At 39.6% G+C, this 14,920-nt stretch overlaps 1 protein-coding gene across 1 annotated transcript in view; it reads right to left on the minus strand.

Moving 5' to 3' along the window:
- PHEX (phosphate regulating endopeptidase homolog X-linked) overlaps nt 1-14,920 on the minus strand; it is a 190,010-nt gene that overhangs the window by 56,679 nt on the left and 118,411 nt on the right. The window contains exon 13 of the mRNA XM_041002049.1: nt 9,358-9,435. Coding sequence (XP_040857983.1) covers nt 9,358-9,435 — 78 coding nt within the window. The remainder of the gene's footprint in view (nt 1-9,357; nt 9,436-14,920) is intronic.

A 14,920-nucleotide genomic window follows, 5' to 3' on the forward strand; every position in this document is an offset into this window, starting at 1 on the left:
GACCCTCTTGTGGGCTTAATATGTAGAGAGTTGGGAATGCTGGGGGGGGGTTTTGATGTTGTTAGGGGGATTTTGCTTCGTTTTTGTATCTCATGGTTTGTCGGTTTGTTAGAAGGTATGATACATATGGTCGGAGCTGCAGGTGGTGGGATATCTATACCTATCTGTTGGTTTCTCATAAGCATTTCTTATTAAGCATAGCATAAGTCTGGCAGTTATTGTGTTAACCTCATCTTGTTGGGTAGGTGGGGACTTTGTGGAGCGTGTGTGTTGTCGTAATCGGGGTTGTGGATGCGCCAGGCTTTTTCCCTCTGGAGTGATGGAGTAAGGCCTTGCTGGAGTAGAGAATCACTTCTGTTTTCAGTTGCCTCCTACTGCCCCTGGAAGGCCATCAGAAGATGATCCCAGCAGTTGAGCCCTGCCAACCACCTTAATGGAGGTGCTGGATCCCAGCTTCACCCTAGTTTAGCCATGGCTGTTGTGGTCATTTGCAGATACAACCACTATATGGAAAAGCTTTTTCGCTCACTCTCCCTCTCTCTCTTTCATCTTCTTCTTTTCCCAGTCCCACAATTCTAATCCCAAAGCAATAAATAAACATTAAAAAAAAAAAAACACCCATAAGCACAGGGCTGGTGCAATGACCCAACTGGCTAATCCTCCACCTTCAAGCACCAGGATCCCACATGGATGCTGTTTCATATCCCAGTTGTTCCATTTCCCATCCAGCTCCCCGCTTATGGCCTAGGAAAGCAATAGAGGACAGCCCCAAACCTTGGGACCCTGTATCCTAATGGGAGACCCAGACAAAGCTCCTGGCTCACAGCTTTGGATCAGCTTGGCTCTGGCTGCTGCGCACATTTGGGGAGTGAATCAGCAGATAGATTTTCTATCTCTTTTTCTCTGTGTAAATCTGCTTTTCCAAAATAAATAAATCTTTACAAAAAAATACCTACAGGCAAGGGCTGGCATAATTATGTGTCATGCTAATCCTCCACTTGCAGTGTCACCATCCCATATGGGTGCTGGTTCAAATCCTGGCTGTTCCACTTACAGCCTGGGAAAGCAGTGGAATATGGCCCAAGTTTTGGGCCCCTGCACCCACCCACATGGGAGACCTGGAAGAAGCCCCTGACTTCTGGCTTCAGATCAACCCAGTTCTGGCCATGGTGACCATTAGAAGAGTGAACTACCGGATGGAACAACAATCAATCAGTCTGTCTCCATAACTCCATAAATAAATAAATCTTTAAAAAAAATTGACATTATATCATAGATATGAATGTATACATACAATTTGATGGCTATAGATTTGACATTTTCTTTGTCAATATCTAGCTCCCTTATAGTTCTTTCTATACATAGAGTGGAACAAATCTATTATCTTTATGGAGAACCTTCTGTTAATGAGTCATGTTAACAACTGTTTGCAGGAGACCAGGCCAAAATGTAAAGAAAGGAGTAAAAGGAGTGAAAACACATGGAGAACGGCAGAAATTAAAGTATTGATTCCTGGCATCCTGGATGTTCTGCTTGGCCAACACATTATAAAGCTCTGACTTTCAATTGTCCCTTCCTCAAACTGCTTGGGCAGGGACAGAGACTGATAAATAAATCAGAGTATAATCACATAATAGAAAACAATATGGCAGTTTAAAGGAACATTCTGTATGCATGGACATGAAATAATCTCAAAAGCAATGCCAAGTGAAAAGGCAAGTTGTATGTATAAGAGAATTTAAAGCTTTAAAACTTGCAAAACAATACCAACTTCTGTTTATGGAAAAATGTCTATGTAGAAAAGCATAAAAGAATGCATAGCAATGATAAGACTCTATTTCAAGATAGAGTTTTTATCCAGGGAGGAAGAAAGAAGCAGAGAAAACAGTTTAGATGAACCAGGACTACATCTAATTTAAAATAAATCTGCTTTACCCATTTAAAATGCATGTGTTCATGTATCAAGCCAACACAGCAATGCATTGAACATTCATTAAAAACAGTGATATTCAAAAATATTGTTTTACATATTGATGCATTACTCGAAAAGCTTCATTATAAAAATAAGTATTATCATTGATTTTATTCTAAGATAGAAGTTTCCTCCTAGTCTCAGAAGTACGCATCTTCATTTAGGAAGCTATTTTAACTGGCATTCCCAGATCACAGTGTTAAAAAATATGTCCAGTGCTCAACAACTGCCTGGTTTTCCAGCTTTTTTCCCCCAATACAGCTCTACCAGAAACTTTAGAATAACTGATATAAATTCAGATATGCTCTTAGGTATATAACATTTTGTGAGAGATTCTCTAAGGAATTTCCTTCAAAAATATTAATTTGCTTGACTAATATCAGTAGTATTAGAAAAGTTTGCTAATGATGAGTTTCTTGTTCCATTTTAGGCGGGGGATGACAGCTTGGTACACAGATATTAAGTAGGAAACCATGAGCATGTGATTCAGGCAGGGTAGCTCCACCTGTCTGCACGCATGTGGGGTGGCTTTGGAGGGGGGTGGAGTGGGCAGAGCAGGGCCAACCTTAGCTCACTGGCAAGTGCAGGAGTCAGGCTGGAATGCGGGGCATCCTGAGCTAGAATATCACATCTCCCAGTCAGCATGAATCAGGGATGGGAGCAACTTGTTCCCCCAGTGGGATAGGTTAAATGTTAGGCAACAGAGTAGAGCCAGTCACTGTCATTCTCCTGTAATAGAAGGGAAACAGAGCAGGAGACAGAGAATTGAGCAAAGCCACAGACTACCAACTGTTTAGTTCCAATGCTCCTTACAATGGCCCGAAGTAGCAAACTAACAACTCAGTAGGAAGAGTACAATCAAGCAGGGGGAGAAGGGAAGAACTGCAGACTAAAGTATAAACAAGTACTGAAGTGAATCATGGGACAGCTTGCTTTCTGAAATAGTATAAAGCAGCAACAGTAATGGCAATAAGGCTACAGAAGACAGTAACAAAACATTCTTATAATCTCAAAGGGCCAGAAGACAAAATTATATGTAAACATTAACTATAGCTAGCACAAATAAAAATAACGCAACCCAAAAGAAGTACGTATTCTTGTATTCAAGCATCAATATTACTGGTACTTTTTCATCTTGTTTTTCTGTCTCCAAAATTTTCTGAAATGTGATAATACTTTGACAATATCAAATATTTTAAAAGGTCCTTGAGAGAAAAAAATTCAAAGGCTAGAAAACCATTCAGCAAGTTCTCTTTGTTGTAGACATTTTGACAAGAATCAGTGCACCTGAATATTTTCAAAGTACTTGTAATCTGACAAAAATAAATAAATAAATAACCCTCAACTTTGCAAGAGACAATAATTGGCTCAAAAGCCTCTTGTCTTTTCAGTTACTGGAGAAAATTTAGGTCAAGTCGAAATGATGTTGAATCAATTCTACCTCTTGACTTTTCAATTAAGTGACCTTTAGGAAAGAAATTGGGGCTCTTGTGTCACTTTCTGGGAATAGCTGTCCAAATCACAAAATTCAAGGGAAACTGGATTTCCTTTGTTAGAAATCCTATTCCAGATGTCAGGCATCCAACAACACACACTAAAAGGAAAAAACAAAGCTATTATGCAACCCAACATCAAAGTAGGACTAGATCTAGGAAATGTGTTCAGCTTGTCTGAACATTGAGTAAGCACATGTTTGTAAGACACTACATACGGCAGTGAGAGTATGGATTCTAGGTCACCTTCCCTTACCTTCAATCCATTTGAACATACTCAGAAATATTTTCCAATATTTATTTTTAAAAAAAGTTGTTAGAGGCTAGTGCAATGGCTCAGTGGCTAAATCCTTGCCTTGCATCCAACAGGATCCCATATGGGGCCCAGTTTGTATCCCGGCAGCTCCACGTCTCATCCAGCTCCCTGCTTGTGGCCTTGGAAAACAGAAGAGGATGGCCAAAGCCTTGGGACCCTGCACCTGTGTGGGAGACTCAGAAGAAATTCCTGGCTTCAGATTGGTTTAGCTCTGACTATTGCGGCCACTTGGGAAGTGAACCAACGGATAGAAGATCTTTCTGTTTGTTTCTCCTTCTCTTTGTAAATCGATCTTTCCAACAAAAATAATCTTTAAACAAAAATCTCAAGAATCCAAAAGAGAAACCAATGAGGTAGAACACAGAGAAATGATGTGTAAAAACAAAACAAACAAAAGTTTAGAATTTATTGGATGCTTAATGGAATTCAAATCTTTTATTTACAGTTTTCCCTTATTTAATCAGCAGAGCAATACATAAGATGGGTACATTTAGATAGTGTTGCCCATATGTAATGTGTACAGACAAATCTACACGTAGGAGTGCTTTTCAGAATTTTCAATGGTATGTGGTACAAGATGCAGTTGTCACAGCAGCTATAAGAAGCTGAGTCTGAAGGAGTGCCAGGCTGAAGCACAGCAGCACATGAAAGCAGTGTCCCACCTCCATGCTAGGGTGGCTGGCAGCAAAGGGAACCCTAGCCAGTTGAGGAAAGTGGATGGAAGCTGATGTCAGAGCATTCTGGGGGTCTAGCTAGAAGGCTGGTGGACACCAGGGCATGCATGGCTACTCAGCTTCAGAGCCACAGTAGCCAAGGCTCACTTGAGAGAGATGAAAGCAACTGCTTTTTGTTTCTTACTAAATTGTAAAGAACTATATTTTTGAAAATATTTTATCTTGATTTGAAAGGCAGATTTACAAAGAGATCTTTCATCTGCTGGTTCACTCCTCAAGTGGCTGCAATGGCTGGAGCTGAGCCAATCCAAAGGCAGGAGCCAGGAGGTTTTTCTAGGTCTTTCAAGCAAGTGCAGGGTTCCAAAGGCTTTGGGCCATCCTCCACTGCTTTCCCAGGCCAGAAGCAGGGAGCTGGATGGGAAGTGGAGCAGGCAGGACATGAAGACTACCCACTGTTTTTCACAAAAAGGAGTGAAATGCCTGATGATGCTGTCCTTTGGTCTCTCAGCTACATGGCCCCCTCCTCTCTGCTTTACAGTGTTAAGGGCTCTGAAACTGCTCACCAAGATCCTTAACCAACAGGCTTCCTGCACCTAACAACAGGAGAAAGGCTGTCCCTATTACTGCTGTCTTCCCTTCATCCGTCTCCCCAGCCCCCTCTTGTCCTTCTGACAAAGATTCCCGGTGGAACTTCCAGCTGACCCTCAACAGCCAAGCTCTGAAGTGGCTCTGTTCTTCCAGGTCAGTTTCATCACCTCTTCCCTTCTGTGCTCCTGAGCTCAGAACTGACATTGCTTTCTGAAGCTATTAATATCTAGTTTACCTCATCTTCCCCTTTTTGCATTGTGGTCTATTTCACATATTTAATTCCTGATTGGAATATCCAGTGTGCTTTCCAAAATTAGTATAATCTTTCCAAAATTAGTATAAACTTAGTTTGAGACTGCTTCCATTAAGGATCAATGAAATGGAGTACACCTTTACGATGCTAATCTGCAAATGGAATGCTTTCCTGCCTGCTGTTGCCAGTTCATACACAGGCATTTACATCCTTCTGGCTGTCCTTAAAGAACACAAGATTGCTGCTCCAAAATGCTTTGCAGAGGATGTCAGTTTACTTCATCCATTTCAGAAGGAGGAAAGAGTGAGCTGATTCTCACATTTGCTTCTCAATTCATTTTCACTTGCTCTTATCACTATGTGAACCTAACTTCAGTTAACCATTCTCCTTGACCTCCATTGGATCCATCACCTAGTCTCTCTTTAGTAAAAGGCAAAAGATTTATACGATCTGAAGAGAAACTAGAGTATCCTCCTCTTTACTGTTGATTCATACCTGATGAATCATATCTTCACCTGTGTCAAATGTAGCAGGCTGTTTCTCATTTGTAACACCTCTCACGCACATAGCTTACATTACCAGAAATTTCTCCATAGCTCTATAATAGTCCTTATCTACCCTGTTTCTTAAAACTGAAAGCACAGCACCATTGTATAGCAACGATATTTCAGTCCTTTTGCTGTTAACCTCAGTGGTACTGTTATAATCCATCACATCACCCTTACCTAGTTTCAGAATGGGTTTTTTTTTTCTTCTCTATCAGTTTCTGAATACCAGTGCCTTTTTTATTCTCTATATGTGTATTTTCCCCACAAATGGTTTTGTAAAGCATGAGGAAATCCTGGATATAACTGTGTCTATCTTGGCAGGGAGTCAGATGAAAATCATTTGTTCACTTAAAAAAAAAGAGAGAGTCTTAAAAGTTATGGTATCTAGTGTCCTCAGCTCAAGCCTTGAAGGGAAAAAAAAACATAAAAATCAATATCGCATTCTGTTTGGCATCTGGTTTCCTTTCACCAAAGACACTGCCTTCAGGGACTCCTTAAATTTAGGGCTCTCAAGTTAGGCAGTCACAGGCTGCCAACAAAACTTGATCAACTAAGTATCCTGAGCTGGGAATACTGCCTTATTTGATTAAAGTTTGGGACTGTTCCATCTGTCCAGCCTTTTAAATCAATTTGAGGGACCTGGATCCTGCCTGAGTTAATTCATAGTGACTTTTCCAAAACTAAAATAATCTTTCATAAATGCACATTGAGGATGCCATATGTAACACTGATTTTGTGTTTCTGTGTGTTACAGTCTATCCTAAAATCCCAAAAGATTTGAACTTTGTTATTAGAGCCTCATAGTGGTTCTACGAAGATACTTCCAAGAGGTATGTTTACATTGGTGCAAAAAGTATCTTAAATTGTGTTACCATCTCCATTTTGCAGATGATGAAACTGAGGCACTGTGTGGACATATAGCCTCCTCTAGGACACATGGGTGGTAAGTGGAAGACTGGGACTGGCATTCGGACACTTTGGCCTATGTTCACAACCACTACAGCAAACTACCGCTCAAGCCTTCTCTTTCACAACCCAAGTTGGAATACTCACCAACCACACATTGTTATTATCCAGTTTGTTCCAATATATTTTGTGCCTTGGTGCTGCTCTTCTGTCACAATAGTTCTTGTCCTGTCCCATAAAGCTACCATTCTAGGAAGGTTACTAGGTTCCAGGTGTTCTGACATTTGTATAAGTTTATCAATTCTTCCCCCCAAAATACCAAGCCTTTGTTATTACCATCAGTATCCAGAAAAGCAAGAAGATAAATCGAAGCTTAGTGACCCACAGAAGATCAAACCACCAGGAAGTAGAAGAGGTACCATTCAAAGACAGGCCATGGCCTAAGTTTCCACTCTTCTCACTGCGCAATATGACATCCCCTCTACTCTGAAGAAGCAGCTGCCAGCAAGTCTCCACTCCAGCGCTGCTTTCTCTAGGGTAGCTACCCAAGTACCATCCAGTGCCAAACAGAGCTTTCTGAGCCTATACTTCATCATTGCCTAGGCCACCAGGGAGATCAGTGGAGCTCTGCAAGTCTCCACCTCCTTTTCTGGGAGCTGGACACAGGTGCCATATGCCTCCCAAGATCACCATGAGCATTCAAAGAGAAGCTACATGAATGTGGCAAGTACTTTAGTGTCTTTAATTGCCATAATAATAATAATGGAATCTTCAGTATCGCAAAAACAGCATAGAGGCATTTGGGCTAACCAAGCTTCCAGCTGCTGTGAAGTATATTTTCTTCCAGAGCAATTGGATCAATCCTTTGGAAGGTCCTATCTCCGAGCCAATGAAGAAAGTTCCAAACTGAAACCTGGTCTCATTTCTGAAAGGTCTTCGAAAACTCGGAAGTTCACCCGCAAAACTAAGACTGCTGACAGACTTACACTTACAGGACCATGGTTGCAAGGAAAGAGCTAAACCTCAGAACTGTAATCACTTTAAAAACTTCAAAAGATTATTTGGAAAAGGTATAGTGAACAGCAAAGAGCTGGGTTTTTTTTTGGGAGGGGGTGTTTGAGGAGCTTAAACTCTTTCAGCAGATTTGTCTATAGGAAGGGAAAAAACAGTGGGTATGATTAGAAAGGCCTGTGGTGGGACCACTAGGCATCAGGAAAATGTAACAACCACAATGACGTTTCATCATCCCCCAGTTAGAGTGATGATCATCCAAGAACTTTAAAAATACATACGTACATACATACATAACTGTTGGCAAAATGTGCCCCAATCTGCCACTGGTGGGGATGGAAACTAATACAACCATTAGCAGGATGGTTTAGAGATTTCTCAGAGATCTGAAAATAGAGCTACCATTATGATTCAGTTATCCCACTCCTGGGAATTTACCTAAACAAAATGAATAAGTATATGAGAGAGTTATTTGTATATCCCTGCAATTTACAAGAGTGAAAACATGGAATCAACCCAGATGCCCATCAATGGATGACTGGATAAAGAAAATGTGATATGTATACACCATGAAATACTATCAGCCATAAAAAAGAAGGCAGTCTTGTCTTTTACAACAAAATAGATGTAACTAGAAACCATTATGCTCAGTGAAACAAACCAGTTCAAAAAATATGCATTTTCTCTGCTCTGTGGCATCTGATACACAAGCATAAGAAAGGTAATAGATATGAATGAGAATGATATTCTGTGATTTTATTACTGTTTACAGACTTTGTCCATTCTCTTGAGGTTTCTTTCTACTTACTATGTGCTGAAATCTTTACCTAATAGATTTTTAAGACTGTAACTGCAATAGGAGATGAAAATATGCCATTGTGATTTTTTTTAAAAGGAAGGAAGGAGAAATCTGATGGGGAATGCAGGCAGGAGGGGGTAGAGTGGGAAGAGTCACTATTCTAAACTGGTGTTGTGAAATTTGCTCATTTTATATAAATATGTTATTTTAAAAAAAACCCTGCAATGAATATACCTGTTAGAAAAACATGTCCCAGGATACCAGAACAAAAAACATTATTACTGCTTCTATCAGTAACTTACTGTGAACGTACAGTCCAACTGGAAATAAATTACAGCATCATATGTACATGTACTAAGCTCACCAAAATGCTCATAAAGTTTAATGAAATGAATGCACAGCAGGCAGATTTATTACCATTCATTTACTCTGAGTGAAGTGAATAAAAAGTATTTAACAACAAACATAATGCATTCACCATTAGAACACACTCATTAATTGTAACATACTCAATTTGCTTAATTATTTCATTTGTGATTAACTTAAGCCAAATCCAAGTCCATTCACTTTATGGTACCCATTCAGTTATGCATTCTTTCTGACACATCCTTTATTTAGAATTTGTGCTTAATCTTGTGATATGCCTGGCATATTAAAGCTCATATCTAGCCAGCAAATTAATCAAAAGTTGGTGCTTTCTGGCACCACCAGGTTGAATTGCTTAGACTTGGGTTAGTTGAAGGGCACAAGACCAGTAAAACTTGCCAGAAAAAAGGTACAGTAAATTTAGCACTTACTGCCTTGAGGTCTTCATTAATATGAGTATCATTCATTATAAACTCAGGATAGCCAACTTTGGCCAAAACAGCTCTCGCCTATAAGAAAAAAGAAAAGAAAAGAAAATGATGTCAGAGTTTCAGCACTTAAATCATTAATAATCACAAGATGTAGGAATGTAATCTTCATCTAGAGCTCCATTTACTAAGTATCTATTATATGCAAGCACTGTGAAAGCAAAAAACAGAAACAAAATGAAATTAGTCCCTGCTCTCAATATACTAAAAACATTCAGGGAATGTAGCAAATAACTATCTTGTATAAAAATCCAATGCAGAACTTAAAAGCAGATGATATGCTAGCAAAGACTGCAACAGAGATCATTTCCTCAAAAGGAAAATACTTAATGAAAAAGAGGCTCAAATGTATTAGTGGAGAATGACTAATATTGCAAAATGCAGAGTTGAGAAGAAATGCATTTCTGGAGCAGAAACAAGAAGAGAAAATACAAGGAAGAGAAGGTATCTGTGAACCCCATCTAATAAGGAGTTAATGTATAAACATATAAGAAATACAACTCAGTTGCAAGAAAACAAATAACTGGATTTCTAAAATGAGTAAGGAGCCTGGTGCAATAGCCTATTGGCTAAAGTCCTCGCCCTGCATCCACTGGGATTCCACAGTGGTTTACGTCCCAGTTGCTCCTCTTCCCTTCCAGCTCCCTGCTTGTGGCCTGGGAAAGCAATACAGCATCAATGGTCCAAAGCCTTGGGACCCTGAACCCATGTGGGAGACTCGGAAGACACTCCTGGCTTCAGATCAGCTCAGCTCTTGCTGTTGCAGCCACTTCAGGGGTGAGCCAGCAGATGGAAGATCTTTCTCCTATCCTCCTCTCTGTAAAATCTGACTTTCCATTAAAAATAAATAGATATTTAAAAATTGAGTAAGGATGCTTCTGAAAACATAACATACAAATGGCCTGTTGAACATATGGGGAAAAAATGTTTAACAGTACTAAATCATCTGAGAAACACATATGGAAGCTATAATAAACTATTCATCTATCTCTGTCTGAATAGCTATGATCAAAACAGGTCAAGACAAATGTTGACAAGGATACGGAAGAAAGAGAATTGTATACAGTGAGTGGCAATGTCAATTAGTGCAGTCTCTGGAAAACACTGTAGAAACTGTTCTAAAAATAAATAATGGAACTATTAGGCACTACAGCAATTCTGCTTCTGAGTATATAGTCAAAGGAACTGAATTCGGTATGTTAAAAAGCAGCCACACTCCCACATTCACTCTTGTATTATTCACAATAGCTAAGATATAAAGTGAACCTAAGTACCCATGAATGGATGAATGAATAACCACAATAAGATGTATGCACACAATGGAATACTATGCTACCCTTAAAAGAAAGAAATACTGTAATTTGTGAAAATGTGGAAGAACTAAAGGGATAAGTAAAATAAGCCAGACACATAAAGACGAATCATACATGATGTCACTTATACTCAAAATTGAAAGAAGTAAAATTCATAAAAGCAAAAAGGAGGAAGGTGATCACCAGGGACTGCACGATGGAGCTGGGGAGATCATGATTAAAGAACACAAAACTTCAGTTAGACAAGAGGAATACACTCAAGAGAGGTATTGTACAGAATGATTATAAAGTGCAATGTGGTATATACTTGCAAATTGATGAGAGATTTTAAAAGTTACTATAAAATGATATGTGTAATTGTATATAAGCTAATTAGCTTGATTTAGCCAATCTACAACATATACACATATAGTCTTCAAAATGAGCAATATGATAAAAGCTACATGTAGCTTTCCAATATTTTTGTTATCAAAATAGCCTTCTCTTTTAATTTCATTTCTCTACCAACTTTTTGAAATACCTTTATTGCTGGAGTTGGGGTATAGGCTTCTTTGTTTCCCCGAAAGGCCTACATGCTTAGAAGCTTAGGGTTCAAAGTCTTATGTTAATGGTTAATAGAATACTGTTAATGGATTAAGGGTGGAGACTTAATCCAATTGTGACAAGTGAAGGTGGGGGCTTTGGAAAGTAATTAGACTGGATTAAGTTGTTGAAGCAGGGCACCCTGAATCATGGTAGGTTTATAAACAGAGAAACGCAAAACCATGAGGGTTTAACATACTCCCTGTCTCTTTTGCCTCTTGGTTTGCACATGATCCTCCCTCTGTACAGTTCCATCCTCCACTGCCCTTATGAGAAGCCAAACTGACAAAGCCACCTGATCTTGAACTGTGAATATCCAAAACTGTAAGATACATCTGTTTCCTTATAAGCCAGCACCTCTTAAGTTTTTTAGTTGTGGTAATAAAAAGCTAATTAATACACTTTTCTATCAAAAGCATAGCTTAAAATCACATTGTCAGGGGTCTTCCAAGATTCCTTGGGGTCCCTTTTACCATGTCTGACATTCCTTCCCAGCCCCTGGGTTCTTTTCTTTCTAAAAGCCAGCACCTGAACATCTTCAAAGGCCTCCGCTAAGGCTATGAAATACTAGCTTAGAAGAGTTACTTTCAGGTTTTGCCTTCCAAACACAACCTCCACCTTTTCTCCACCCAGGCAGCCCTTAAGGAAAGACTGACAACACCCGGAGTGTGAAAGCCCAACTCATTTCCCCAAGTCAGTACAACCTGTCTTTCCAGATTTCTCCACAGGTCAAACAAGTTCAGAGATGTTCCTGCATCTCCCATTCCTTTGTTAGTTTTTCTTGGGAGAATTTGTTTCATAACTCATTTGCACACAAATCTTCCTCCCCAGATCTGCCTGTGGAAGGCACAAAGACCTAGAAAACCTCCAACATGTTGGTTTTATTCCAACAAAGCAACACCTTTGCATACTTCTCTGGTTGCCTTTCGTTGCTTAGTCTTTTTCAGTTCTCTCACTCAAGAAATAAAAACAATGAGATAGTACATTTTCCTTGTCTTCCTTAAATATCAGCAGAACCTTGCAATTCAAGACTCAGAGATTTTACAAATGCTGTAAGACACAATCATAATGGGTTTTGCTGTTCCAGAGACTCAAATATAACACAGATCAAGTTCTGCCTCCAAAACCCTGTGACTTATACATACTAAAAACCTAATGTGACCCAGATAGCAGATAACTGGAAGTTACAACTCATTCCCCAACATGGAAAAACATGTCATGCCTATTAGGCTACCTTCAGGGACTTTCCTATTATTTCTGTCACCGTATTTAATTTCTCACTGTATTTCATCAGCTCACCACAAGTCATGCGTAACTGTAGCGAATAAGAAGCTCCAAACAGTTGCCCCCACAAAAAAAAAAAAGAAATCTTTAAGCTGAGTCATTCAAAATTGCATTCTGAACACTGAAGTTTCCAGAGCATGCCAATGAATTAAACACTGTTCTGCAGAGCTTACCCTGTGGGACCCCCCCAACCAACTGCACTATAGAGCCTTACAGAATTTATTGCCTTCTACTTTCTATGTGCAGGTCACTAAGTCCTTTTTCTTTTTATCATTTATGTGGCATCACCGTGACTTCAAGAGAATCAAAATAGTCATCTGAAGAGTCTCTATTTACTTCCCAAGGATACTGAGAGTCAGAACGAGGAATCAGAACTAAACACAATATGGCCAACATCTGAATAAAGTGCGCTTCTTTCCAAAATGTGCTGTGTGCATATACCTCTGTTCCCACTCAAATGCTCCTTCAGGGTCTGTTGTCAATCCCACATAAGCCCTCATGTCCTCCACTGCTCTATGTTCTTCCTAGAGAAACTTTTCGAACTTCATCTCCTGAACTCCCACGGTACATGGTCTTGCTAGACCTCCAAAAAGAAAGAACCATGGGAGATTGGAAAGCTGGAAGCACACATTAGTTCTTTAGTGCTGCTAGCCATAAGACAGGCATGCGCATCTACACAGAGTAGAATAGAAGCAACACTTTACAGACACCTTCTAGGCATCCTTTCTCAGAATACCATTTGAGTGTAATACCAGCAGAGAACATTGGAAGCTTTTGCCTTTCACCCCTTAGCTCTCAAAATGGATGCCTAAGACTCCAGTTCCCTGTATTATATTGTTCTCTTGATTTATACACATATATATTACTGAAAGAGTTCTAAGACAAATAATGATCCCAAATATTCCATGGAGGCAAACACCCCCCCCCGCCCCCAGTTGAGAATTGCTGCCTAAGCCCTTCCTCCTCTTCCTTTCTAGAGCTCATGATACAAACCCAGGAGTATAGAATAACCATCATGTCACCATAAAGAATAAATATGAGGATGAAATCTGCCAGCTAAGTATAGCAGGCTAAAAAGCTGACGGCATCTGGAGCCCACTATGTACAGATCCTTTCCAAAGTTTGTGGAGAAACAATTTTAAAACAAGTTTACTTTGCTGCCAATTTTTTTTAATCCATGCAGTTTTTCATGACACACATTTCCCATGAAATTTTTGATGCCCACATTATCTCTCCTTCCCTTCTATATATAATATGGGGGAAATTTCCTTGTTTTAAGCATTATGTGTCCTGTTTTCTATTAGCTCTAGCTAAACCTAACCCTAACTTGCTCTCATTTCCATAGGATGTAGTTTAAGGAAAAAACTTGATGCCCACTTCACAGTAGTGTCTTTTTCATTGTTGTATGAAATGCAGAGTTGCACAGGTACACACATAGAGAAAGAGAGATTTTCCATCAAAAGGTTCATGCCCCTAAATAACCACAGTGGCCAGAATTGGGCCAAGTCAAAGCCAGGAACTCCTTTTGGGTGTCTCATAGGTGGCAGAAATCCAAGTTCTCAAACCACCTTCTGCTGCTTTCCCAGGAGTATTAGCCAGGAGCTGGATCAGAAGTAGAACTGTCAAGAATTGCAACAGATAATCTGATATGGTATACCAAAACCATAGGTGTCATTTGAACCTGCTGCACAAAACACCAGGCTGGAGTTCAGGATGCCGCTGCATGTAAAACACATTTCTATTCCTTGATCTAGAGTACTTGATGAATACATTTTGGTTGTAGATTATACAGAGAAAGTAGAAACAATGTCTTCTGGCAAGCCTTTGGCATAATAATTATGTGCCTCTTTGCCGGTCTTTTCCAAAAGTCTAGGCCAGATTACATCCTTAGCCTAATATTTGAAGTTGTGGGAAATAATGTCACTTTTGTTAGTCAAAAGTCCAGTTTTAAGAGGTTACACTTGTGCCGAAAGACAAAGTGATGAGCAAAAAAAAATATGTTGAGAAAGAAAAGTTTAAAGTATAACTAGTGTGGAAAAAGCTGTACACACAAGCATGCTTAAAATGGTGGATTTCTCTAACAAAGCCAGTCCTGGGCACAAGCCAGAACTCATGTTATTTGAGTTCCATGGGGGGGGGGGGGGGAAGAGGACTCTTAAAGGCCAATATTTGCTCATCTCTGCAAAAGAAAAGCCATAAAATCTAAGTTTAGGAAATATATAAAAAAAATTTTTCCCATTACCTATCTTGGTTTCTGCCTTTCTCCCTTTCTCTTTGCTGTTCTATTACTTTCAATACCTTGGTCCCTGTGTGTTCATAGCACTTGC

The sequence above is a fragment of the Ochotona curzoniae genome, unplaced genomic scaffold (genome assembly GCF_017591425.1).
Source record: "Ochotona curzoniae isolate NIBS_2020 unplaced genomic scaffold, NIBS_Ocur_1.0 contig_1274, whole genome shotgun sequence".
In the NCBI taxonomy this organism is placed as follows: domain Eukaryota; kingdom Metazoa; phylum Chordata; class Mammalia; order Lagomorpha; family Ochotonidae; genus Ochotona; species Ochotona curzoniae.